At 38.0% G+C, this 27808-nt stretch overlaps 1 protein-coding gene across 1 annotated transcript in view; it reads left to right on the forward strand.

The window, feature by feature from the left end:
• The window catches only part of LOC309707078 (CUB and sushi domain-containing protein 1-like), a 451615-nt gene that overhangs the window by 288305 nt on the left and 135502 nt on the right, over positions 1-27808 (forward strand). The window contains exons 11-17 of the mRNA XM_082534186.1: positions 9439-9542; positions 9682-9794; positions 13767-13949; positions 14198-14383; positions 22625-22765; positions 26785-26906; positions 27039-27111. Of these exons, the coding sequence (XP_082390312.1) occupies positions 9439-9542; positions 9682-9794; positions 13767-13949; positions 14198-14383; positions 22625-22765; positions 26785-26906; positions 27039-27111 (922 nt within the window). The remainder of the gene's footprint in view (positions 1-9438; positions 9543-9681; positions 9795-13766; positions 13950-14197; positions 14384-22624; positions 22766-26784; positions 26907-27038; positions 27112-27808) is intronic.

Here is a 27808-nt window from a genome sequence, read left to right on the forward strand (position 1 = left end):
CTTTAAGTTGCCTGAAGACGTTTCACCTCTCATCGAGAAGCTTCTTCAGTTCTAAGGTCAAATGGTGGAGAGTCCCAGATATAAACCTAGTGGGAGTTTCCCCCCAAAGAGGGACAAAAGGACCCCCTGATGATCCTCTAATCGCCTGAGCCAAGGTGTGAAACTGGGTGTGGGTCCCAATCAGCCAGAGTTTCGGGTGTGTTCATTGTGAAACCTGGCCCCACCTTATCATGCAAATTCCTGAGGTCAGATGGCCCAGGATGTGAGTGGGCGTTAAAGCATCTGGGGAGGGATCTCAAAACTGGATTATAGATGGCAGACAGTTGGTGTCGTAAACCACCGCCTCTGTTCAAAGATGGTCGCTCACAGTGGACATAGATGGCTTCTTTCACTCCTCTTTCAAACCATCTGTCCTCTCTGTCCAAAATGTGAACATTGGCATCCTCGAAAGAGTGTCCTTTATCCTTAAGATGCAGATGGACTGCTGAGTCTTGTCCTGTGGAGGTGGCTCTTCTGTGTTGTGCCATACGCTTGTGAAGTGGCTGTTTGGTCTCTCCAATGTAGAGGTCTGGGCATTCCTCACTGCACTGTACAGCATACACCACATTGTTAAGTTTGTATTTTGGCGTTTTGTCTTTCGGGTGAACCAGTTTCTGTCTGAGCGTGTTGCTGGGTCTGAAATACACTGGGATGTCATGCTTGGAGAAAACTCTCCTGAGTTTCTCTGATACACCGGCTACATAGGGGATGACAATGTTGTTGCGTCTGTCCTTCTTATCCTCCCTCGCTGGTGTCTGATCTTCTTTTCTGTGCGTCTTTGCTGACTTTATAAACTCCCAATTAGGATAACCGCATGTTTTGAGTGCTTCCTTTACATGTGTGTGTTCCTTCTTTTTCCCTTCAGGCTTAGAGGGAACATGTTCTGCCCGGTGGTGTAGGGTCCTAATTACTCCAAGTTTGTGTTCCAGAGGGTGATGGGAGTCGAACAGGAGGTACTGGTCCGTGTGTGTGGGCTTCCGATAAACTTCGATGTTGAGTTTGCCATTCTCTTCAATGTGCACGGCGCAGTCCAGGAAAGGCAAACAGTTATCCTTTGTGTCTTCCCTGGTGAACCTGATGTTTTTATCCACAGCGTTAATGTGCGCAGTGAAGGATTCCACTTCTTGTGTCTTGATTTTGACCCAGGTGTCGTCTACATATCTGTACCAGTGGCTGGGTACTCTTCCTTTGAAAGAGCCCAGAGCCTTCCTTTCCACTTCCTCCAGGTAAAGGTTGGCTATAATAGGTGACACTGGGGAGCCCATGGCACAGCCATGTTTTTGTCTGTAGAAGCCTTCGTTGTATTTGAAGTATGTTGTGGTAAGGCAGAGGTCTAACAGTGTGCAGATCTGATCAGGTGTGAAGTTGGTCCTGTCCTCCAAGGAGCTGTCTTCTTGTAGTCGTTTTCTGACAGTCTCCACGGCCTCAGTGGTAGGTATGCAAGTGAAGAGAGAGACTACATCAAAGGACACCATGGTTTCATCTGTGTCCAGGGTAAGTTTCTGGACCTTGTCGGTGAAGTCGGTGGAGTTCTTGATGTGGTGTGGGGTGTTCCCCACGAGAGGTGCAAGGATGGTAGCAAGGTGTTTTGCAATGTTATAAGTGGCTGAGTTTATGCTACTGACTATGGGTTTGAGTGGGACATCTTCCTTGTGGATTTTAGGAAGCTTCTTGGATGAGAGGTGTAACGTCTTCAAGCAACTTAAAGAAGTCCAGACGCTTTTCTTTGGAAGCTCCTTTGACTACAATGACCTGGATGACTGAGAACCTTCACAGACACTTAGTACAGAAAACTAAATTGACCAAATCAAGAACAATAACGAACATCAATCCATCTATACATTCATTTTCACAATTGCTCATCCAGTTCATGATCACAGGGGGCTGGAGCCAGTCTCTAATATGGCTAACATTTATACCAATCACCATTAATGTTAATCCGCTAACCCCCCTGTTTGCTGCCAAATCCAAACCTAAGGCTTTCCAGTCAACCGTGGCATATAGATGAGCAATGTTATATGTTTAACAAGAGTGTAAATTGGCTAATCAGAGCAATTAGAGGGATTAAAACTAATCTTCAGTCACTATCTACAAAAGAAGCCAAAAAAAAAAAAAACCCCAGCTCTGTTCGTATTAGCTGAAATAAATAACACAATAATATTAAATCTGGATTAGCACAGACGCACAGGTACACACATTTCTTTGTGAAAAACAATGTGCCTCAGCAATGACACCTTAATTGCACTAGTAACCAGTCATGGGAGTTACCAACTTCTCCTTTAGTCGTGTTGCTGCAGATGCGACACTTTAGAATTCAATTTCCCCGACACTTTCACACAGCTGTTGCTCAAATCCAGTATGCAGTTTATTTTCTTAAACTGTCCAGCCGACAGGTCAATAGCACTCAAAGGTGCTGTAACACCTCGACAGGGGAAATATTTTGCTAGACAGCAGCTGTTTGCTTTCTTACCACTTAAAGCAGAGGTCACCTCAGGGCAGGTCGGCTACTCATAAACATGTGCCACATCTGGGCACGTTCAGGGTGCGCCACAGAGGCTAGCATGCTCTCCGGTCTATTTTTAAATTGATGGACACTTTGTTTGTCTCACCCGAAAACCCACAGAGCATATATCAATTCTGTGAGATAAAAACTAAAGCTAAGAAGCATTTTTACATGAATCCAGGAGCAAATAGTTCACTTTAAATAAAAATTGTGTAATAAAACCACTGTATCACATAGGAGGTGCTTTGCTAAAATCTGTATGATGATCTTGCTGCTCATGACTTTGGGGGACAAATCCCACCGAATTAAGTCATTCTTTTGTTTTTGATGTCGCGAATTTTGCTTCCACTGAGCCTTAATCAGTTTCACTGGCGGTGAGAAATCATGAGCATTAGTGTCTGTTGTTAATGTTCTACACCATACATAACATCTAGATTTTAATTTATAAACCCCTTTTGTTTCCTTCCACTTTTCCCCAAAGCACAAATATGTTAATTCTCAGTGCGTGAACAGGTGCTTAGGTGTGAAGAGGGAGTGTGACTCAGAACAAGATTACTCTGGGTTCAGTTTGCACCCCCAGCGTCCAATCTATTGTTATGTCCCTGTGTGTTGGGAAGTTTCCCCTTGGTGATCCAGTTTCCTCACATTAACCAAAGACATGCAGGTCAGGTAGACTGTTAATGAGTGATTGCATATCTATGTTAGACCTCTAATTGCCTGGCCATCTGTCAAGGGTTGAACTCTGCCCTCTTGTTTGAAGCACACAGGGAAAGTTTGTGGCTCTGAAGACCCCGAAAAATAATAAACAACTGAAGACAGAACATGAATGAAAGCTCAAAGCCTTAAAACAAAGAGCAGCAAATTCCCACCTTGATCTATTTTAATGAGAGACTGGCAAACCACCCACATAACAATTAGTGTAACAGGAATATCTTCTGAACTGTTTTTATTATTTAACAAATAACAGTGTGTTGACCCTCAGGTGAGTAATAGGTTTTAGCCTCGCCTGCTGGTTTGCGTGAAGTTCTAGTCTCTTTGTACATTTGGAGGTAAAGGCTCTTCCTGGCTGATCAGAACATATTGTTAGGGTGAGAAACTATAAGGAGCCATTTGGTATGCAATCCACTTCTGTATTTGTCCCTCATTGCCTATAGCGGCACAGTGTGTATCCATCGTAAAATTCATTGCAGCTGCAAGATGCAGTACACTGTAAAGATGATTTATAATGCTCTTGAGATGGAATGAGAAGCACAAGTACTTCTAAAATTCTGATTAGACTGTCAAAGAAAGGCTCCTAAAACTTAAATCTGGAATTAAAAAAAAAAAAATAGGGATCATTATCGATATAGGTAATCTGTTTTCTATAAGTGACTACTTTCAAAATCAGTTTCCTATAGCTTACATCCCCAAATGGGGTTCAGGTTATTCTATACTTCTTTATTTGGCTGAAAGGCTAAAAGTAATATACTGGAAAAAGGTACCAGACTCCAATTTGGCAGCTCACCAGTGAGTCAACATAGCTGCACAGTCTCGGCTAGGGAATTCTCGTACACTCTGCTTTTAGGGCAGCTGTTCCCTCTCTGACAAGAGGTCACCTCAGTACATAGTTTTCTTGACAGATTTTTTTTTCTGAACTCGAGGTAGTAAAAACGCATTAAATTTTGGCACGTCTTTATAACCATGCTCACATATGCCTCTCTCTGCTGCTTTAGAATAAAGTTAGTCAGCCTTGTTCCCACGACTGTCAAGGCCCTGTATATCACAAGATTGTGAAAATTATTATCAGTCCTGGATACTGAAACCTGGACATGGCATATTCTAGCATCTACCTTTGAAAAAGCCTGTCTTGTGAATTAATTGCATTCCTTCAGCAAAAAAAAAACAAAAAAAAAACATGCTGTAGTTACTATAGGTAACACATATCATCACCTTGAGCTTCTGACTCAAGTGAATGAATCTGGTAAATATGCTATTATGGGAGGAGACACAGATCCCCTGGGGGCTGCGTCAGGAAGGGCATCTGGGGTAAAAAAAAATCTGCCAAATCAAATGTATGGAGCTGCATGCTGTGGTGACTTCTTGCAACAAGGGAGCTGTCAAAAGAAGCTCATGTTAGAAAATCATTTGGTAACAAGGGATCTTGAATGCTCCTGTTATCATGGGTCATTTGAAAGGCTGATCAAATAATGAGTAAATATTAAAAACAACCAAAAAAATATTGATTCTTCTTTTAGAAAGAATTCAGATGTCAGGAAAGAAAAACATTGTTTTGGTTTCTGGGCATAACTGCAATAAGGAGCTAGCTTTTACCGCCATCAGGACTGAAACAAAACCTATACCCACATGTGTTACCCTCTATAGGGGTCACCTTAGCTTATTTGGCAGCTGAAATGACAGACTGAATGTAATTCATTAGATGTGTGCAGTGCTGACATTTTAACAGGGCTCCAAATCTTTTTTTTTTTTTAAGGGAAAACATAGAACAGAACAACAACAAAGTGAGCGTGGCAGGCCGACTGCTTTCTTTCTGGAGAACCCTAAGTGGGAATAACGATACAGAGAAGCATCAAACCTGCTCTAATACCCTTAAGGAGGAGGATAAGCCTCTCCCAGAACATTTGTAGCCGAGGTTGCAGTGAAGTAATGAACAAAATATAGTGATTTGCGGTTGTGTGCTTTGTGTATTTTTCTTTTACAAGTCAGTGATTTGACTTTGGTCAGAACACGTGTATTTAGGTAGAAAGACACATAAATTATACATTTACTAAATTATTTATTCTTATGAGATAATTTCTCCCCTCTGCTGGTGCACTGTGACTCAGCACAACTGCAGCCTCAACTGAACAAGGGCATTCAGGAAGTAATCCATCCAATTAAGTCTGTGCATTCTCTAGTACTACCCGAACATAACGTCCCAACAGTGAGGGCATGTGAAAAGACATAGGGGATTCTCCGTTTTAAAATCCCACATTCTTCCATTGCTCCAGGACATTCAGGGGAGGCATGTACCCTGTTATTGCTCTGCTATAGATGAACTGAAATGCTACGGTCTGAGCTGGTAATGTTTTAGAGGTTTTGTTGACTAAAAATGCTCTAAAAGTACCTCTTAGATTACCTACTTTAGCATTCAGAAAAGCATCAGATTTGGGAATGAGAGAGCGAAAAGATTGTTATCAGCCTCTCTCAGACTGTGGTCACACACTTTGAAGTTCACAGCACTATAACTTTACTGGGTGATTGACTGAAGGTATTTCACTGTAGGGTTGAATTGCTCAGTGCTCTTAACAATGTTTAAATGGCCTATTGAGCTGCTCTTAGCTGCTCTGCTGCTTGCTAATGACCTCAACATGATAATGCTTCACTTACCCCTTTGAAAGGCATCCACCCTTAAAGAATAACTTTTTGGAACAGAGCAAATTTCAGCAAAGAATATCTCTCTTGAAATATTAGGGGGGAAAAAAACAGAAATAATGTAGTGAAACCAAAAGCGAATATAGAAAAGTGCTGAAAACCCATTTCATGTGTACAACACATGCTTGTTTGCTTTAGGTGAACATTTTGAAAGGCCCAGAGAGCACTTACCGTTGTTTCCTTCTGCAGTGTTTCTTTTCTTTCTGTCTTTGTTGCTTTCTTTGCTTTAGCGAATAAAGAAGCTAATCTAATGTAGTTTGGGGTTGCAGGCTGCTCTTAATGTCTTTCTAAATGGGCCCATTTGGATCTATTGAACAGTGCTGAGCTTCTTGCTAATGACCTTGTGATAATGCTTCAGTTCCTTTAAGTCTGTAGTCTCCCTTGACTGTCTAGACACACACACACATACGCAAACATAAATAAAGTACAGAAACGTATAAGGCAACAGAAATGCTCACATAGCATTGAGTGAAACACCTTAACACTATTCTGCCTCAGTTGTTAAGGCAGATATACCTGAGAAAACCACCTTCTAGACACACACACACACACACACGCACGCACGCACGCACGGACGGACGGACGGACATCTAAGACACACAGTCTTAGATGTGCAGGAAAACATACCAAGCCTGTTTCGGATTCTGTTCTGCTTCATTCCCTTTTTGTTATCACCTCTAGCTGCTGCTGCTGTACAGTCTTAAGAACAGCTTTACCCTTGTTAGAAACAAACACGTATACAGCTCACAATAAAAGCTTTGACTGTTCAAGATTTTATTATTTGTGTATAGATATGAATACCAAATTAATTTACCATTACTTCTATTCATCTACTGTGAGCAGAACATCTTTTTCACGGTACTGGAGAAACATAAAAATGCTACTTCAGTAACGGAGACTCTGTTTCAGTCCTGTTTCACGTTTTTATGTCTCTCATATTTATATTTTGATTGCCTGCAACAAAACAAACCAGGGGATAAATTAAGTATTCTGATTCTGATTTGAGTGTAGCTCTCAACAAGTCGGGTTTAACAAAACAACAAAGATGCTAATTGAAAAGCTGCAGTTGTTTGTAGCAGTTTTTGTTCTGCAGCTTTTCATTTGTTTGCTTTTCTTACATGTGGCAGAGCAGTGTTAATCATCGCACAGTGGACAATGGTTAAGTGGAATAGTTTGTCTTTTTGAAAATAAATCACCCTACGTAACAAATTTGTAATTTTCATGTATCAGAGGCAACGAAAAAAATGTGCCAGATCTTAACATTGTGTCCTTAAAAGTGGTTCATAGTTGTCTTTTTTTAATTATTTAAAAAAAATAATGATCTTGTATCTTTAAAAGCTAAACAGAAATTCATGTGTTCCTTTGAACCTTCAAATAGAGTAGAAAAATCCATAAACAACTTAAGTATAATGGTTTATTAATGCACCCTGTCATTTGTTGTTAGCCAGGAGTTAATACCTCGCAACGTTGTTTTGCATCTTTTCCCCATTATTTGTAACCATTTGGAGAGACTAAACTTTGCCAGGGGCTGTATCATTCTGTGGATATTCAGAAAGGAAAATGCTTTCTGCAAGTATTGGTCTCATATTTAATAGTCTGCTTCTTAAATGTAAGTTGCTGCTGTCAAAAAGGAACATGTTTTTTTTTCTTTTAACTATTATCCTGTTTGCATATCTGTGTGCACTGCTTTTAAGTGGTGTATATGTATGCAAAGATGCATTGAGACATGTATGAATACAGAATTGTACAGTACACCCATTGATTCACTGCCATTCCTGTCAGATGGCAGCTAATCCCACAGATGATTCCCTATCCTTAAACATTATCTGAACATTTTTATTTTGAGAAAAAAGAAGAAGAAAAACATAGCCAAAGGCTCAGCAGTGCATGGCTGATTCTGGCATGTAAAAATGGTTTTTACACTCTTATCACCTGCACAAAGGTTTTTCTTCACTGCAGTGTGATTTGCCTTGTGATGAATCCTCAACCACAATCACATGTTCAGCGTTCATCTTAGTCTTCTAATGCGCCAGAGGCTCACTGATTGAGCTCTTTTTTCTTAGAGGTTTCTTGAAGAGAGCAGAAATATGTCATCATCCACCCTGTCAGGGATATGATCTACACCTAATGAATAATGGACAAGCAGCAAATAATAGAATACCAGTATTAGAGCATACAGCAGATTGATGATCCAATGCTGCATGCAGGCCACTGCAGCCACAAAAATGCCTGCAAGTAAGGCATTTAGCAGTCGATTTCTGAGAGTTCAACAGCAGAAGCGTGTTTGTTGGATGTCGTGTGTGTGTTTGTGTGTGCAGTGCCTGCAGGTGACTTCATGCAATCTGTGATTGTAAGGAGGATGCTGTTAAATAAAAAGCAAGAGGTGCTTAAATTTCAGACCTTTGTTCTTCTCTTCTCTTAAAGATGGATTATTTCTGGAATAGCACAAAGTCGCCATCAAATTCGTTGTTAGGTCTTTAACACAGCAGCTTTGATTAAACTGTAGACAATTGTGACGTCCAAGGAAACCAAAAGTTTGTGACTTATACTGGTGATATTTGTACTTTAATTTAATTTATACAGCAGAAAACTTTCTTCCTACTTCTTGCCCTGAATAATCAGGGTAACATGATTTCCTATGAGAGATAAGATTTATTTTAAATTGCTGAACATATATATTTATTATTAATCTAAAGCCTGACTGGTAATACTGTACATATTTAACAACCAGTTTTGTAAGAAGAACCCCATTGTAAGGGCGAGTCCACGGGACCATTTCTCAAACTATGTCTTGTGTTTCAAGGTAACTTAAAACTTTAGGATCTTAGACTGGTTTTGACTGGTTAACAGAAGCCACACTGGGGTGCCAGTTAGCTCAGAGTCCACATAGCTCAGATGCTGGGTTTGAGTCCGACCCATGGCCCTTTGCTGCATGTCATCCCTGTCTCTCTCCACCATACCACTATCCAATAAAGGCAAAAATGACCAAAAAAGATCACTTAAAAAAAAAAGAAGCATGCTTCCTAGTTCTCCTCTAACATATTTTTTTGTCATGAACTCATGACACCAAATCAAATCACTTTTATTGTCACAGCACATGCGAGTGAAATTCTTGTGTGCAAACTTCACAAGCAAAACAGGTGTGCAAAATACAAATACAAATACAAACAAAGCAAAGTATAAGAATAGGAATGGGACAATTATAAGAATAAATATATTTACAAATATAAGAATGTATGCACATTACTGAATATGTATATGAATATGTTCAGGGAAAGTTGTTTGTGGAATTCACATTTCTCTACATGACTTTCAGATTCCCACAGTGGTACATGTAATTATAAGTTTCTATTGGCTGAAACTGTAAGGGCGAAAAACCAAGAGATCAAATAAATCCCTCAGCGACTCTCTGTCTTTCTGTTTCTATGTGGTGGAGTTTGTAACAGTTTCTAAATTTGTTTTCTTGTCTTGTTTTATTTTTCCAGGTAATAAAGCTGTCATTTGAAGAGTTTGATCTCGAGAGAGGATATGACACACTGACTGTGGGAGATGGGGGGAAGATAGGAGATACTCGGAGAGTGCTTTATGTGTAAGAACCACTTTACCTGGGTATAAAAGAACGAACGTATTAATAAAGTATTATTTTAAGTATGACATTAGATTCATGAAATACAAGCAATGACTAATACTGATTATTCAATACTTTATTTTTGTGTATGTAAACGTAGACTCACTGGCTCCAGCGTCCCTGACCTCATTGTCAGCTTGTCCAATCAGATGTGGCTACACCTGCAGTCAGACGATACAATCGGCTCAGCAGGCTTCAAGGCAGTATATGAAGGTATGCCTCACTGAAATACGCACACACTCGCACACACACTCGCACACACACGCACACACACACGTGCATGTAGAATGTAAGAAATGAGTAATGTGAGCTAATTACTTCATTTTGCGTTTGTATTTTTCATATTTACTTTAAGCTGGTAATTATGGAGATAATGATGCAACAGTAAAAACCAAAAACAACATAAAATGTCTTAGCAAGGTGTTGGACCAGTATGTGCGACTAAAACAGCTTCACTATACGTTAGCATCCTTCTGTTGAAGGAAGGGAACATCATTCCTTCAAATGATATTTCATTCTTTCAATAAGGAGAGATCATTTGGAAGAATATGAACATGATTTACTGAGAAAGAGAAATTAATGTATTTGGCACTTAGACTTCAATGACCCATCTTGGCAGAACAAAATCCCACAGTCATAAGATTTAGGACAGGTATGTATATCCTGCATCATAAAATAAAGGTGATTAGTCAGAATAACTTTGTATTGATTTGCAATGACTGTTCACTTTGAGGCAAGCAGTGGTCTCAAGCAGCATCAACAAATTGCCTCTCATAATATATCAATCCTAGATCCTCTCAGTGTAGATGTCAAGTCTTCAGGTCCTGTAAATTATTTTGTTTGTCAACAGCACATATTCATTGTTATTTTTGAACAAATAGTCATGACGCATCTTTTATTATATTGATATAATTGATTAAATACTGCATCCTACCATGTTAGTGACACTCATGAATTAAACTGTACTAAATTAACTTGAGCAAAATTAAATTAAGCCAGAGAATAAAACAGGCAAATAGAAAAGTAATTTCATAAATATAGGGATAGATGTCTAATGGCACCCCCCCCCCCCCCAAAATGCTTGTCAGGTCCGGATAAAAAGACTAAAAATGACAATTCATCTGAGACAAAATCAAGTCCTGGACAGACCAGAGGAATTTGTGAGAGCCAGAAAGAGAAACAGGGACAAAGGTTATGCTCTTGTTTTGCTTTGCTGTGTTTGATTCAGTGAAGTTTTCCAGGGTCAATTACTTTTCAAAGGAATACGAACGGTCTACTGAACTATAGAAAATCTGTGCGTGTGTGCATGTGTAACTGTGATGAGAGACACTGAGCATTATGTTACTCTTTGGCTTAATATGAGACTGGCCTACCACTGACCACTGATTTTATATGTTTTGTATTTGTCCTAAAGCTGGGGCTCATGACTCAAAACTCCTATTTGATCCACTTTATATAAATTACAAGGCTATGACATATGACAAAACTGAAAGGAAAGAAAAAAAACCCCAAAACTAAAAAAAAAAAAAACTTTGCAGACTTGATGCAGTAGTTTCTGCTTTTTCCCCCCCTCTGGCCAGCCGAACAAGTGCCTGTGGTGTATGTTGTGAGTGTGTCCTTGCTTTAATACTGTGATACTGTCAAAAAGGATAATGTCACCACGTAACAACCTTTGATCAGTGTTACCCCTTGAGCATGCTTACATTTTCAACCCTGAAGGGAAACTCAATGTGTGTCTTGTTTTTGGCATCACGTTGCACTTGTGAAATCTTGCCTGCTGTGTGTGCGTGTGTGTTCGCGATTACTAAAGAAAGACAGAGTTAGTGTCATAAACACGCAGCACATTATGATAATTGAGGCTTTCAGACAAATGTAACTGTCATCAGAAGTGCAACAATATAAATTGTGCAATCTTGAATGAATGTAATGAATGAAAAATCTGGACTGAATGCCTTTAAGATTGAACAATGTAAGAAGTATCAGCATATAATTTTTTATTTTTTAGGTAGTAGATCTGCATTTCAATTTGAAGTACTGAAATAAAACAAAAAAAAACTTTTATACTTCACTTTTTGATATTTGACTGTTAATGATACAACAAATAATACATCAAGCAAGTTTATTTGAAACAAATTGTTGGCATTAAAATACACTAAACACGATTCTGATCTTTATTTTATTCATTCAGATTTTTTATTTGCTTTTTAATTATGTACTTAGATTGCTTGTAAGAGGCACTGTGTGCAGTGTGTGGCTCTGAGCATAGGAAAAAAGAAGCGTAAAATATTTTTGTTCAGATGTAAATATATAATCTTCACTTCAGTAAAAGTCTAAAAAGTAACATTAGAAAGAAACAGCTCAGAAGAGAGAAGCATTTACAATGACAATGGCAGACTTACCGGGGGCTCAAGATTGCTGATATCCATCCTGACACTCATCAACTGCGTGACAGCTAGCTATGGGCCACCAACATGCCTCCTGCTTCTTTGAGTATTCTGTTCTTGTGGGTGCAGTTACATCCCAGAAGATAGCAAAAGTGTTGAACACATACACACATCTCACCTTGAGATGTGTTTGCCCAAAGCGAATCCAGCAGCATGGTGGAGCATGTGTTACAAGATGACAGACGTCTGGTAGAATGTCAAATTTTAAAGTAGGGGAGCGAGGGGAATGGGATGGATAAAAAACACACTCCCATTAAGAGAAGAAGGGATGAAAATGAGTCACAAATGAATAGAACAGGATTGCAGGCCAGGTCGACAGTACTGCTAATGTGACACCAATGCCAATAAAACACAGTGTATCAGACTTAGAGACCTGGAGCAATAAGAAGATGCATAATGGAAGAGAAGAACAGGAACTATTCCTAGAGACAGAGGAAAGGGTGTAAATAAGAGAACACAGGGCAGGCACAACATACTGTATGTGTCTTAAAATGTGCACAAGGGAAGTAGGGGAAGTCATATTTTATACCACGTCACAAACATTAGCATTGCTCTGTTCAATTTCCACCTCCTGCTGATTACTTAACAAGAGTGTGCATGAATCAGTGTGTGTGTTTTCATCTACCTGTGCGTCTCCACTTATTGTTTGGCTGTTCACAATTAGAGCTGAATTACACCACAATTACCTTGATGGTAATTAGCTTTGAGGTAGGAAACAAAATGAAGTTTTGCCCGTTGAATTTCAGGTTGCATTTCACTTCTTAACGCAACAGTGTAATATAACTGATGCTAGACATGTTCGCTTCGCTTTCTGCTCCATAAAGCAATAACATCACCCCCTTCTGACTGAAGCCTTTGCATTCAGACAGCTTGAAAAGAGCCCATTTGAATTTTCCTGACTCGTTCAAAAACAAACACAATAAACGAAACATTCCGGATATTCTTAAGCCAAATCATAATTCTCCTTTTTGTCTGTTTTTCTGGGGGGTATATTTTGTATACATATTTTGTCCTGATTTTTGGCATAGCTTTGTTGTTTACCCTTTTGCATGTGTCATTATCAGTTCAAATGCATTTGTCTGTTTCTTGCCCCCATTTTTCAAGGAAGTTGATTTTAAATAAGCCCTTGTGAAATGGCAAATAAATGTTTCTGTTTCTGTATTATTTTTATCCAAAGAATTTGATCCATTTGCTACAATTATATCTGGCAAGTCTAGAAGGACCTTAAGATTATTTGATTTAAGCTGATTCACTCTCCATACTTTTGGATGCAATTCAGTTTAATTCAACTTTATTTATGTTGTACCAAATCACAACAAGTTACCTCAGGGCACTTTATGTTGTAGGTTAAAGACCTTACAATAATACAGAGAAATCCTCAACGATCAGATGACAGTAGGCCTCCAACAGAACAAGGCTCAGGGAGGAGCAGCAATATGCTGCGAACAGCTGGGGGTGAAAAGAAAATATTGTACATGCTCAATTTTCCTAAAAAGGTAGCTTTTACAGCAACCTTGTAACGTGGAACATTTATTTAAATTATTTCAAGGCCATCTTGTAATCTGTTGCCGAGTTTGCATTGATTTAATACACATGCTATCTCAAAATCAGTGTATGCATGCCATTGCCATTTAACTCGTCCTCGCAAATACAGGCCAAACAACGCCTTATCTAAAAACTAACATGTACATGACGTTGATTATCGAAATAAAATGTGACTTTCTGCATTTGTGTATTACAGAGATCGAACGAGGCGGCTGCGGCGATCCTGGGGTGCCTGCATTCGGTCGCCGTAGCGGTGACCGCTTTCAACATGGTGACGTGTTGACCTTCTTTTGTCAGGCAGCCTTTGAACTTGTGGGAGAAAGAACCATCACATGCCAGCACAATAATCAGTGGTCTGGCAATAAACCCAGTTGTGTCTGTAAGTCTACCATTTCTGTGTCTGTGCTAGTTGTTCTTTCTGTTTGTTTTCATATTTAATTTTTTATTATCGTTGTTTTTTCTTGCTTGCTTTTGTACTTTGTCTGTCAGCGTCTGCCTTTCTGTTTTCACTCTCAGCCAGCTACCTGAAAAAGTAACATGCTGTTTTCTTTCTTTCTTTCTTTCTTTCTTTCTTTCTTTCTTTCTTTCTTTCTTTCTTTCTTTCTTTCTTTCTTTCTTTCTTTCTAGTCTCATGTTTTTTCAACTTCACGGCCCCATCAGGGACTGTATTGTCCCCAAACTACCCAGAGGAATATGGAAACAACCTGAATTGTGTGTGGTTGATCATTTCTGAACCGGGAAGCCGCATTCATCTCCTCTTCTCTGACTTTGACCTGGAGCCACAGTTCGACTGGTTGGTGGTCAAAGATGAAGGTAACTGCATGTTTCTATTTTGCTCTGTTCTTTTGTGGTGGGGTTTTAAGAGGTAAACCTCAGTATACAGTACTTAACAAATTTATTAGGCTGCCACCCAGAGTAAAGTTTATGCTACAGCTGCTCTAAATTAACAGTATTTGTAATCACCTAAATTGTTTTTTAATGTTTCTGTAATGCTTAATCCACCAGTATGTGCAAGCTCTTTAATTGAAATGACATTTTAATGCTAAAAATAATTATTGTTTTTAACCATAACCGTTATTTTTAATGTTTTTAGTGCAGTTCTACAATCTTTTTTTTTTTTTCATGACAGGTGATCTAATACATTTGTTAATCATTGTGCATATGTATTTATCTTATGGCATAAATATTGGTCTGTGTGACCAATTGAAATAGGTGAAAAAGACATATGTGGTGGTGGGGTGGAGCGGGGAGGTTGGGAGTGTTTCTGAAATTCGCAGCTATTAAATCCTGTATCAGCTGGTAAAGAGAATTGCTGAGTGGATCTCATTGATGGGTTGATGAATGATGGGCACACTGGATGTGTAGTTGTAATGTAATATTTATCATTTCAACACTTGCATAGCTTTCCACTTCACATAAAACACAGAGCAATTAGATTGCTGTTCCCCATTGTAATAAAGGTTATTGATTTAAACTGAATCAAGTCAAGCCCATGTTTGACTGGGTGATCATTAAAGATGAACTTGTGTATAATTGACTAGCACTATTCTTTTTTTTTGTCTCTGTAGAACCTTTTTTAAATTACAGGGCAATTATCGCTGTTACAATGGGCTAACTGAAATCAGTTCAGTTATTGCTTTGAAGTCTTCCAGTTTGCTCTGACTGGTGATAAATCTCTGTCACAAGGAAACCACAGTGTATCTGTGCCTTCAGGAACAGAGAGCAAAAAAAAAACCTCTCAATGATCTGCTGTACTTGAGTTTTTATTATATGAAAATCCATCTAAAGTCAGTCACTTCCCTTCAGTTTGGTACCAATAAATATCAAATTAATATTACTAATATACTTCAATTTATAACAAACTACTATGAAGATGTAGTTGTTTGTAAACTGCCTGTAAAGATGGATCAGCCATTAAAATGCTAGAAATGTTCATATTGGTTCTCAAAAAAAGGGAGAAAAAGGAACGTGGAATATATATATATATATAAAACATTAAAATAAATTCCCATAATGATACAGATAAAGCATTATTCTGATGCTGATGCACGATTCCTGTACTCTTTTTGGAATCCTTCATGAAATTGCTTAAAAAATATATATTTTCATCTTCTTTTTTGGATTTGCATAAATTTGTTTAAAAAGTAATCTTTCATCTAAATTCAACCATGTAAATCTCTAAACATTTATTATGACATATTTATTCAAGATATAGGAACTTTAAATTCAAATTTCATAACAATTTATTTACAAAAGTCAGAATTAGGTCACAGTTCAGTGTTGTCTGTCCTGTAATGCAGAATAAAACATATCTTTTGGACATGTGCGCTGGTTTTCTGCAGTGGTGCCTGTTGCTCTCTCCTTATGAGCCTTTTTTCTATCTACTGCTGCCAGCCTGTGAAAGTTGAGGATGGCACACAGAGAACTGTCATTATTGTGTTTTGTGTGACAGCCTTCTGCTTTAAAAGGGCAATTCCAGTGCTAAAACTTTTAATGCCAGCGGTGGCTTCAAAATATGTCCTTACATTCTTCTTCTTTATATAGACAGTAAGCTGAAGGAAAATTCCAGAAATCAAGGGTGACATAACATGAGTGAATATTGCTGATGTAAGCTATAGCGCAGGCTCTAATGCAGGGCTGTGCAATGCAAGCACATTTATTTTCAGGCACAAATCTTACATCACCAAAAAACTTACTGAAAGTCCAAAATTTCCAATAAAAAAAAATTCTGCTGAGTATCCAAAAATCCTCATAGTATATCCCAATTAACCACATTTTCCAAATTGACTGTACTTCAGCGCTGAAGTGAGAAATAAATGGATGGCTTAAAGCTCATTCTGTATGCCTGTAGTTTTTCCATACCAACAAACTGAGGTAGAGAAACGTGGTGGTTTGCATGCTACCTGATTTTCCCTGGAGTATTCACCATTACTGCACCCAATAATTGTTTTTCATAAGGTTAGCTACTAATTGAACATCCACTTTTCACAGATTATGCTTATTAATCGGTTATCGGTTCTTGGGCTGATGAACACAAACAAATATTTACAAAGATTTATTGATGCCAATTCATTGCCGATGATTGATTGGCAGTGTCTAATTATATGTCCTCATGTCACATAATCAAATGTCTAAAATATCATTGAATTATGCAGCAGAGGCAATCACTCAAACTCTGCTTTTATGCCTTTATAGAAAAGAAATCAAATTTCTATTCACTGAAGGTTTTATATCAACTTGACACTTATGAACTTGCCTTCTTTTGTATTTCTGAATAAAAGAACATGAAATCACAAATGGCAAACAAAAGTGAACAAAGGAACCTCCGTAATAACCCATAAATCCTCTGAGTGGGGCAACAGCAGCATGAAATCCATGAAAAAAAAAAAAGATGACACTTTGGGCTACATTTTGAATGGCATGTAAATGGTTAACTTAATCAGAAAGCCATTATTGTCATCTAATATAAGAGAAGATAGTGACAGACTATTACAAAGGCTTTTCTCTAAATCTCTCCACTTAGATAAGATAACGTAGGATCTTGGCACTCTTTTAGCTATTGTTACGTTGATTCTATTTCCTTCCTGGTCTCTTGCCTATCAATGTAATAATGAATAAGTGAAAGGGCTTTTGAGTTGCTAGAGACTAAAGAGGCTGGCACTTTACAACTCAGTTACTGTGTAGCTTAATTGTGTCTAAGTGCATTGAATCCTAAAATTCAAGTCAAGAAGGAAATAAAAAGAAAAGTTTCTATGGGAGTGTTGTGAAGAACAGCATCTTTATCAGTGAAGTGGTCTTGAAACTCCCTTTCTGTCCCTTGAAGTGATGTCAGCTGACATTGATTTCCATTGCCATCTCTGTTACCTTTAAAAATTCATATGAATTTCATAAAGTCAATAGTAAGAAACTGTCAGTTTTCAGGCTTTTAGCGATCGTCAATACATTTCATCTCATTCCAGTGTATCTGTTTATATCTGCACTTTTAAAATAGCCAACTAAAAAAAAAAACCTACACATATGCATTGTAATAGCTTTTTCACCTCAAAACCTGTAATCAAAGCATCAGCTGGTTCACTGGAATGTCAGAAGATTAATACACTTATTGACCAGAAAAGCAATTACAGCAGCACTTCTCACCTCTGCAGAAGAAATTGCTGCAGAAAAAGAAAGTGACCAAAACAGCAACTTTAGACAAACATTACCTCCATATTTAAATGAAGTTAAAAATTGAGTAACATCTGTATTAAAAGTTTATGTACAAGCAAAAGGCAAAAAAAGAAGGTTGCTGAAAAGTCAAAATAATGATAATGATGTTCAGCATCCATACCAGCGTGCATATGCTATATGTAGTGTTCCTTTATAAATCACCTTAAAAATGTTCCTATATTCCACCCAGGCTTGTCCAACAGATCAATAAAAATCCCTCATGAAGACTGCTGCAGATACAGGACAGTGACACTGAGAGAGTGTTGGCTGCTGCTGATGCTGTAGTTACACTAAACAGGAAATTCTTGCAATTTGAAGTGGTGAAACATGGAGGTGTGCTGTGCTACACCATACGAGTGTCAAGATCCTGATTGAGGCATGCAGACCATCGCTTCCTGTTTGGTATTATGTAAGCGTCTAGACACAGAAATAGCTGAAAAAACAAAACACATTCTCAGTATCTGCAAAATCATTGTTTAACTCTACAAATTCACCAAGGGTGGGGTTTTTCATAGATGATTGTGAAAGCTGATGGAAAGATGTACGGTGAGAAGGCAGAGTGTTTGGCAACCTGGTGTTGCCATCGTGCAAGGCCACGATGCTTCAAAAGACAGCATATGCTCGCCGAAGCAGTTTTATCCAAATAATATCATCAGAATCTAATATAATCTAAGAAAATGAAATTCATAATTGGTGAGATTTAAATAGTATTTCCATTTTCAGTGCTCTCTTTGCCACGTATATAAAATAAATAATTGTGGATATTTGTAAAAAAAAAATATATATATATATATATATGTCATTTCATCACTTTCAGTTGAGAAATAAATTACAAGGTGATTTTCTGATATGCCCTGCCAGACTTTCAGGAATCTGCCACCTGATGCAGTCTGGCATCATCCTCAGTATTTAAGCCAAACCTTGTGCTCCACAACTGACCAGGACTACTGTGGGGATCACGCAATTTGACTCTTTCATCTGAGTTCTGCAGATGTGCTAATGCAATGTGTTCGGTTGTGTAATAATAATAAAAAATGGATCATAGTTTTAAATGGTTACAAATGGAGTTGACGTGTACATTACACTATAGAGATGTTCTTATGAAATTATTATTGTGCTACAAGCAAAAGCACATGATCACGCTGCTGGCCTAAAATAAGTCACATTGCAGATTTATGCGATATATGTTTAATATTTATTGAAATTCACCACGTGATAAGGGATCATTGTAAAATTTCAACATTTGTGTTTAAATCCCTCCAGTCTCCGCAAAGTTTCCAATGTATTGGAATACTTAAGCACAATGTTTTAGGTATCTGTAATTTACTTAAGTAGTTTTGACGTGTGCAAAAGTCGGGGGGGGGGGGGTATTTTTTTCCACAATACCCGGAAACAGGTATCCTTAAGTTGTGGTTGCAGTACTTCGGCATCTATCTACCCTGCTGAAGAGGAGCCCTTTTTTTTAAAGGGCAGGTCATTTCAAATTATTGTGAGTTCAACAAAGATCAGTGTGTTTGCGGATGTTTGTTGAGCCGTCGCCGCTGCATTTGAAATTTGTCAATTGCAGAGAGGTTTGTCGTACAGTGTGTTGCTAGCTAAAGGTCCAGCTGCTGTATATCCCAGAGAGAGAAAAGATAGAGGGCTAACTTCACTCAGAGATAGAGAAAGATAAGAAACACAAGGGAGGAGAGGAAGAAGAGAGGTCAGATTTATAGGTAAGGACTACTCAGTGGTCTTTGAATATGTGACATCATGCTTTTTTCATATTGTGAAACATGCTGTAAATCAAACTGAGTGGACTAACTGTGTAATTTAAAGGCTGCAAAAAAAAATACAGGTTACTGCAGAATAAACAGGTTAGTTGGCTGTACTGTGATGGATTTAAAGTAAAGAACTGTGTGTGACTGGTGCACAGTATCTGTGGTTTCATGCTCAGAGTTGGGTTACATCAAGTGTAGCAGAGTAGATTTTAGATGATGATGCTTAGATTCATTGACTGAAATCCACCTTCATACCAATTTTATACCATTTAGAAAAAAAAAGACAGCCAGTCAGTGTAGAGGATAGAAATCAGCCAAGACAACTCATGAAACATCTGCTGACATCTAGTTGAATTCAGTTGTGTATGTCCACAAAGAGCAGGAGGTCAGCTGACCACAGTCTGTACACTAAGAAAATCTGTTGGAGCTCTTAATAGAAATCATTGTGAGTTATGATTCTTTTGTCCACACTGAGCATTATCTGCACCTGCTGAATTCCACTTGAACCATTGACTATACACATTTTCCTGTTTCCTGTTTCCTCTGAAGAGCTACTTTTACTTTCTTACTTTGAAAACATTTCAGAGCCTGTACTTTTTTTCTTTTACTTACTTGTACTCAGTACAACTTTTACTGGAGTATTTTTAACAGTAGTGTTTGTACCGAATACTGTATAAAAAGTATTAAGTGCAGAATGTCTGTACTTTTTCCATCTCTGTATAAAGCCCCTTTATTTTTGTCTTTGTAGATCCATACGTTCCCATACTTTTCTTTAAAGGCCTGTTTGTACCACTGTGGTTATATATCTGGTTCAAAACATAAGACATTGAGCCACATGAACAAGGGAAATTTATAGCTGTCCATGACCACAATAATTACCACCTGTGTATTTCTCTTACCCATGCACCAGAGACTGCAGATGTTTCCTGTGACTTGTTATATTCTTTCATTACCATTTTGGGATCCTTTTTTATAGAGTATATGTACATATCCCAGTGATCTCAACCTGGAAAGTTGCTTTTCTATGTGCTGTAGTCCAGTTTTTATGACACTCCCCCCTGATTCTGTCGTTGCTGCTTGGATCACTGGGGAGCGCACTGAAGAGTAGAATATCTTCTTCCAAACAAAAGTTTATAACTACTTTTTGCAGTAAATGGTCTGATGCTGTGACACAAATGTCTTAGACAGACCTGAGGTGATGTATGATTACAGCAGTACAGGCGAAGGGGTGGAAGTTTCAGACTATTCAACTCATATAGAGTGCGTCCTTTTATGACTGTCTAGTGATACCTCAGTGTTGGAGCACACTGAAACATACCAGCTAAGTTATGCTATTCATTGCAATGATGTACCCTGAGGGGATGATGAGTACTTGGAACAAGATAATGCTCCTTCCCATGGTGATGGAATTGTCAGGAAATGCATGGTTCAATACTCATTGAGGTGCAATACCATCAATGACCCAGACACCACAGTCACCTGATATTAGTCTCTTGGGCATTCACTCAAATGCAGCATCTGTACAAAAGAGCTTCTATGTATCATCTTTTGGCAAGCATGACACACTAATGTGTGTCTGGTTTCCTTTTATACTCGGATCTTCAGGTTTCTTGCTTGTTATTTGGATCAATGCGATAGTGCACAGGTGTTGCTTTCATGCTATGAGTGTTCAAAATTGGAAATTGGAAATAATCTTTGAGATAGGTGTCCTCGGGATAATGCCATTTTTGTTCAGTTAACAAGTTAAAGGGTCATGAATGAATGCCTTTCTTGTCGCTCTGTACTAGGCATGTTTACATCTAGTACTATTTAGTAGTAACTGTTACTATACAGTGCATTCAGTATGGACTACTTTTACTGGAGATTTCTTCCTATTTTTTATTTTTATTTTTGATGTTGTTGTTGTTGTTTTAAATTCTAAGTGAAGGAAACTGTTTCCAGGGCCTACTCCGTGGATCGGCTTCCTCCGAGGCGTGGACGTCTATCAGCAGAGAATGTACCTTCACCTATCAGCAGAGAATGTCCCTTAGTCTGTAACACAGTCAAATATATTCTCAAGTAATATTCAAGCATGCCATTCAGCGTGTTAGTACGAGCAGCTCGGGAGCAGCTTGGGAGAACAAGAAAACAGAGACTGCTTTAGATTGTCTTCCCAAAGTGACTCAACTTTATTCACAAGTACAACAGTTTATATAGAGGGTAAAATTCATGAGACAGCAGATTATTAGTTTAAACCAGTACAGACCAAGATAAGGCAGCGTCTTCCTGCCCTTGGGTGAAGAAGCATCCTTTGTGTAGTTTATTAGTTCAGCTACAATTGTGATTATCTCAGCGACATATTTTCAAGGCACAAAACGAAGAGTTCTTACATTAGTGAAATCTGAAACAAACCATTTGGCCTTCAACAGGCGTCTAAAAGATTAAGAAACTAATGTAGCTGAGGGAGTGATCTCTGTGGTATTTCAACCTTGTACCAGCCTGTGATTCTCACACATCAATTCTTGGGTCAAAGAGAAAAATAACTAAAACAAAGGGGCCTTATTGAATGACAGAGTTTTCCTGCATAATGTCACTATAAAACAATATCCAGTAAATGCTACCATGGTACTAAAATACCTAACACTAAGCATGCAGAGAAGCAAGTTATCCTTCAGCGGCCTATAGTTAACATTGACATTTTAACAGACTTTTCTTGTTGTTCTCATTAAAACTCACAACAGTTGTTAGGCTTTACCAGGACCAGCTTAATCATTTACATTCATTTAGATCAGGTCAGTTATTTGAATGTCAATAATTTGTTACACCATGAATACATTTCATACTTTGGCACTTCTACTTCTAATGCTTAAATAAAGCATTATGTGCTTATCATGCATATTAGTAAGCATTTAGCAAGTGTGTCAGGAACTGCTAAATCATCTCAGTGTTTTGTTTTCTCTTAACCCTAATTACACCTAATTCACCTCTTTGAGCTCCCTTGGGATGAGCCTTTCTCTTTCCAAGTCTGGCCTGATTTTATACAGGATAAATTAGATAAGCAATATTAAATGTCTCTCTAAAATAATGTTTAAATTGTGCTTGATTTTAGGTCTGTCTGAGCCAACAACATTTGGGACATTCTCAGGAAAAGATGTTCCATCACAGATCGCCTCAAACGGTCACATCATGAGACTGGAATTTCAGTCTGATCATTCAAATACTGGGAAGGGCTTCAATATCAGCTATACCAGTAAGTATCAACTACCTACTTATTGCTCAGTCCATTTGTTGTTTAGGCCGTAGTAAACACCCTTAGCTTACTAAGTCACTGGGGGAAAATGTGCAATCTCAACCAGTTGGTGAGCGGTTACTGGAGGTTGCAAACAAAGAGACTAGTCAGTAGCCCACTGGCACTAGGAAAAATCTGTGCTTCTACAGTGGTCCCTGGAGACTGACACTAGGTGAAATCGGTTGCAAAGTGGTATGAATTGTGCACTGAAAACCTTCTTGGTTGCCTGCAGATTACTGTGATTGCTTGTAGTTTGCATGGAAGATGCAGATTTGTCTGCAAAAACTCAGAAACTCTTGTGAAAAGCATGATGAAAACCAGAAATGGATTTGCATTGAAGTAAAGATGCACCATTTGAAATGTGTTGGTGGATGTCCTCTATTTCGGCTCTCTGCTGCAATTTTTTCCCATTTTTCAGCTACTCCGTGAGTAGTTATTGAGTATTAGCAGAAAGATCTGTGTCTTCTGTGCATACTGCAGTGACTATGATAGTCTACTAGTCACAAAGAGGATTTGGGGTAGCAGCCTCTTTGCAACCAACCAAATATCCATTAAGATCTCTACCAGCGTACTACCTCATTGTTGTATTTGAATTTGGTTTAAATTTTTTTTAAGTAACTGTCATTTTTTTCCCAGCAGTTCTTCTGACAAATGACAGCATGTTGTTTTGACACTTTGACAAATTTTTATTAAGAATACTTCCAGGGTCACTTCAGTGGAGTTTTAATAGCCGAAATTTGTTAAACAATACGGACATTCCAACAGTAAAACTGAGATGCAACACTTCTACCACCATGTAATCAGAGACAAAAGCAGAAATCAGTTGTCAACATACTGCTATACATTATGTTCTAGGGTAGATCCTAGCGAGTGTCCCTTTTTTTAAACAAATGATTTACTGATTATCAAGCTGAGTATTGCTATGTAACTCAATGCACATCTTTAAAACATATAAGCTACATTTACAACTAAATTCTGAGGATTTGCTTCCGGAGCTTGTTGTATAGCTAGTATCTTCATATACTAGTTAAGATCCATATTAAATATAGCTCAGAGTAAAATACCTTTTCATATGCTAACCACCTCAGAATGGCACTTCGTTATGATTAATATAATACCGACATCAGCATTACTGCACCTGACGTTACCTTAACCTGTCCTGTTTGACTTCTTCTGCTTGACTGATCCTATATGGTAAATGGCCTGTATTTGTACAGCGCTTTACTAGTCCCTAAGGACTCCAAAGCACTTTACACATCCAGTCATCCACCCATTCACACACACATTCACACACTGGTGATGGCAAGCTACATATGCATATCTTACTTTCACCCAGTTAAGCCTGTCCCATTGTCAGAGTTTGAACCCAGCTACTCCATCCTGTATATTTATCCACTCTAAGCTGAACTAGTTCTGCCTGAGTGATTCAGATTCATTCAGTGTGATTACCATGCACTTCTGCACCATTTCACACACTGCCTCCCAAATGACCTTGTCTTTGGCTCTTCCTTTAGAGGTGGCATTTGACAAATGAAAATAGTGTGTGTGTGTGTGTGTGTGTGTGTGTGTGTGTGTGTGTGTGTGTGTGTGTGTGTGTGTGTGTGTGTGTGTGTTTTTTAACCTAGTGAAAAAAAACTGAGCATAATAAATAACAAAGTGTACTATTTCAAATCCTAACACAAATGAAAGGTTTGATGCACCTCAAACGAAAAATTAATATGTAGTTAAATAAAAATCATATTAAATTAAATGCCTCTCAAACTTTTTACCTGGCAGAAAAGAAAAATGCTGAAATACATTCATATAGTTTTTAGTGGTGAAACTTTTTGAAAATGTAATTTGAAAACCTGATGACATAAATTCTACACTGGGACTTAAAAATATCAAACGTATTGTGCTGTTTCAGTAATTTGGTCTATTAACATTTTAATGCATATATGAATATCAAGAGGTTATGCTGTGGGTATATTTATATGAATTGTGTTAGAAACTCAAGAATGAATGCAAGACTGTGCAGTTATTTGGTGAAAGCGGTGCACTGGGAGCCAATAACTGTTCGCAGATTTGAATCTATCCTACAAATAAATTGATCCTATATATTATGAGGACATCATGCGTAAAAATGTGCTTTAGCCTATGACAGCTAAGGTTATTAATGATATATTTAAAATGGAATATATCCAAATTCTGTTTTTAATCACTTTTAGAGGAAGATGATCATTTCCAAAAAACAATTTTGACCTTATATATGTTCACTTTTTGTTTCTTTAACAATTTGTTTTAAACTAAACCATACTTTGGGCAAAAAGAGACTGGACTCACTATTGTCCCTTGAGGTAGAAAGTGGAACTACTTGGGTCTAGCTCAGTGGTGTCCAAACCCAGGCCTCGAGGGTCGGTATCCTGCAGGTTTTAGATGTGTCCTTGAGCCGTCACAGCTGATTTAAATGGCTAAATTACCTCCTCAACATGTCGTGAAGTTCTCCAGAGGCCTGGTAACGAACTAATCATTTGATTCAGGTGTGTTGACCCAGGGTGAGATCTACAACCTGCAGGACCCGCCCTTGAGGCCTGGAGTTGGCCCATCCCTGACCTAATGAATCAGATGTCCACTTCAACTACAAAACAATGCAAGAATAAATTTATACATGGAACAGATTTAGACTCTTTGGATAAGTAAAAACTCTGAATAAATAAGTCTAGAGTTAGACCAATCTGAGACTTTCCCACATTATACAATATTGTTGACATTCTTGACAGCATTGACATTGTTGACAATATTGTGGACCCAGTGTGAGATCTAAAACCTGCAGGACACCGGCCCTCGAGGCCTGGAGTTGGCCAAGCCTGGTCTAGCTGGTTAGCCTGCTAACTTTAGTGCATATTGCTCCTTAATGTCAAAATTCTTATTTCCTCACTAACTACAGCTAATCTTTAAAATGTTTACATCTTACTAACAAATGGTTTACTCAAAATTTTAAATTACAAAATGCATTCACTGTAAGATGCATAGTTATTCTTATCTGAGGTCAACTATTGAGTTCATCTTTTCTCTGTTATAGCCGAAATATCATTTAGTTTTTATTTTTTCCTTTTTTTTATGCCATATGTTTCTACCTTTCCCTGTCACTATGGCTTCTTCTTAACTTCTTCAGCCTTAGTTGGCCTTTTTTTCATCTTCTACTGGGTTCAAACCAATGACTGTATTGGTTTAAACATATCATTTGAATATTTTGTATGCTGGCATTTCGTGCTTTTTCTCATACGTATCTTCTAGTCTTTTCTTCCTCTTCTATAATATCAGGTTGTTGAAGGAGTACAAGGGCTACTTTATCTGTGTCTGCCTTTGGCCTATATAGTACTTTCTCTACATGCATATTTGAACACATATTTGAATACTGCTACAAGACTGTATGTAATATACAGTATGTGTGCATTTTTGTTTGTGTACCTGCCATTTCCCTTGTGGCTCTCATTTTTTTCCCTACGTCCTCTCCTTTCTCTCACTGCTCCCATTTCCCTCCATCAGCAGCTAATCAACCTGAGACATGTCCAATCACTGGGTGTGTGCTCTGGGTGGGATCAGGTTAATCTCTGGAATGGGGATAATATAAGCTTAACATGACAAGGTTGAGTCCACATAAAGATAATTCCATTCCCATATTTCCATATCAGTGGAGATGTCACATTCACTGACAGTGATACAGCAGCGGTTTCATTTTTTTCCTCTGGCAGAACCAATTTTTCGGTATTAAAATAAATTGAAAAAACTGGTAAAAACTGCTCAAATGAATAAATATGCATACATATTTTGAACCACTTAACCAGAGTGTAGTTGCAATCTGCCAGCTTTCTCTTTTTTTCAGATTACGTCTTTGTTCTTTCCTTTTCAAATTAATTTGCCTTTGTTTGATACAGTAATTCAATCTTATGTGTCTTAGCCCCAGTTTTAACTTTTCTCTGGTTATTTTCTCTCTGTAGCATTTGGTCAGAATGAATGTCATGACCCAGGAGTCCCAGTAAATGGTCAGAGGTACGGTGACCAGTTTCAGCTTGGCAGCTCAGTGGCGTTTCGCTGTGATCAAGGATTCATTCGGACTCAGGTAATAATCATTTGAAAGTATCATTATCACACTTTTTAACACAATTTTGAAATGATTGTCATAATCGGTGTCCATAGTTGTGTGGTAAAACCTAGTATAAATGTAACCTTTCTTTAAATCGTGTATTTCCAGGGGTCCGATCAGGTCACCTGCATTATTCAGGATGGAAATGTTGTCTGGTCTGCAGCTGTACCTCGCTGTGAAGGTAAACCTAAGCAGACACCTACACATAAGAACTGTTTACTGTATATAGGAGTATAATGTTCCACAAAACATTCAACTATTTTAGCGATTACCATACAGCTCAAGTGTGTTTATGCACCTTTGGAACAATTAAATTTTCTCTTTTAATTGATTTTAGCCTTGCAGTCTGGACACATCATTCTTTCTAAAGAATAATCTTTAAATGAGACTGGCACATGTTGTACCAAAGCTTTTCAGGGACACATATTCATTTATTTAGACACCGAAAGACAGAGATGTACTATTAGGACAAAATCAAATTGAACATGGGGGGGTCATCTTTTTAACTATGGAGTACGAGAGAATATCATCTCTCCTGTTCTTGAAGATCCCATCCAAAAAAACTGCTCCTTCAGTATGCATTCTGTGTTTTTTTTTTTTCTTTTCTTGCTGAAAGTCTGGATTTATGAGAGCAATCAAATATGCAAAGGTATGAGCTACTTGAAAAGACAAGCCACTGCAAATTATATGTTGTAGCAATGAATAATGAAGAAACCATGAATTCCAGGTCTGGAGTTTTTTATGTTTAATTCAGGTTCTAGACAGACTCAAAATGAATAAGAATAAAAACCGAACATGATACGATGTCTGATATTTCATTTTATTTGAAAGAAACAACTCAACGGGAGATAATTATTGTTTTTTAATGTGTCATAATT

Source organism: Aulonocara stuartgranti, assembly GCF_965226115.1.
Source record: "Aulonocara stuartgranti genome assembly, chromosome: 1".
NCBI classification, from domain to species: domain Eukaryota; kingdom Metazoa; phylum Chordata; class Actinopteri; order Cichliformes; family Cichlidae; genus Aulonocara; species Aulonocara stuartgranti.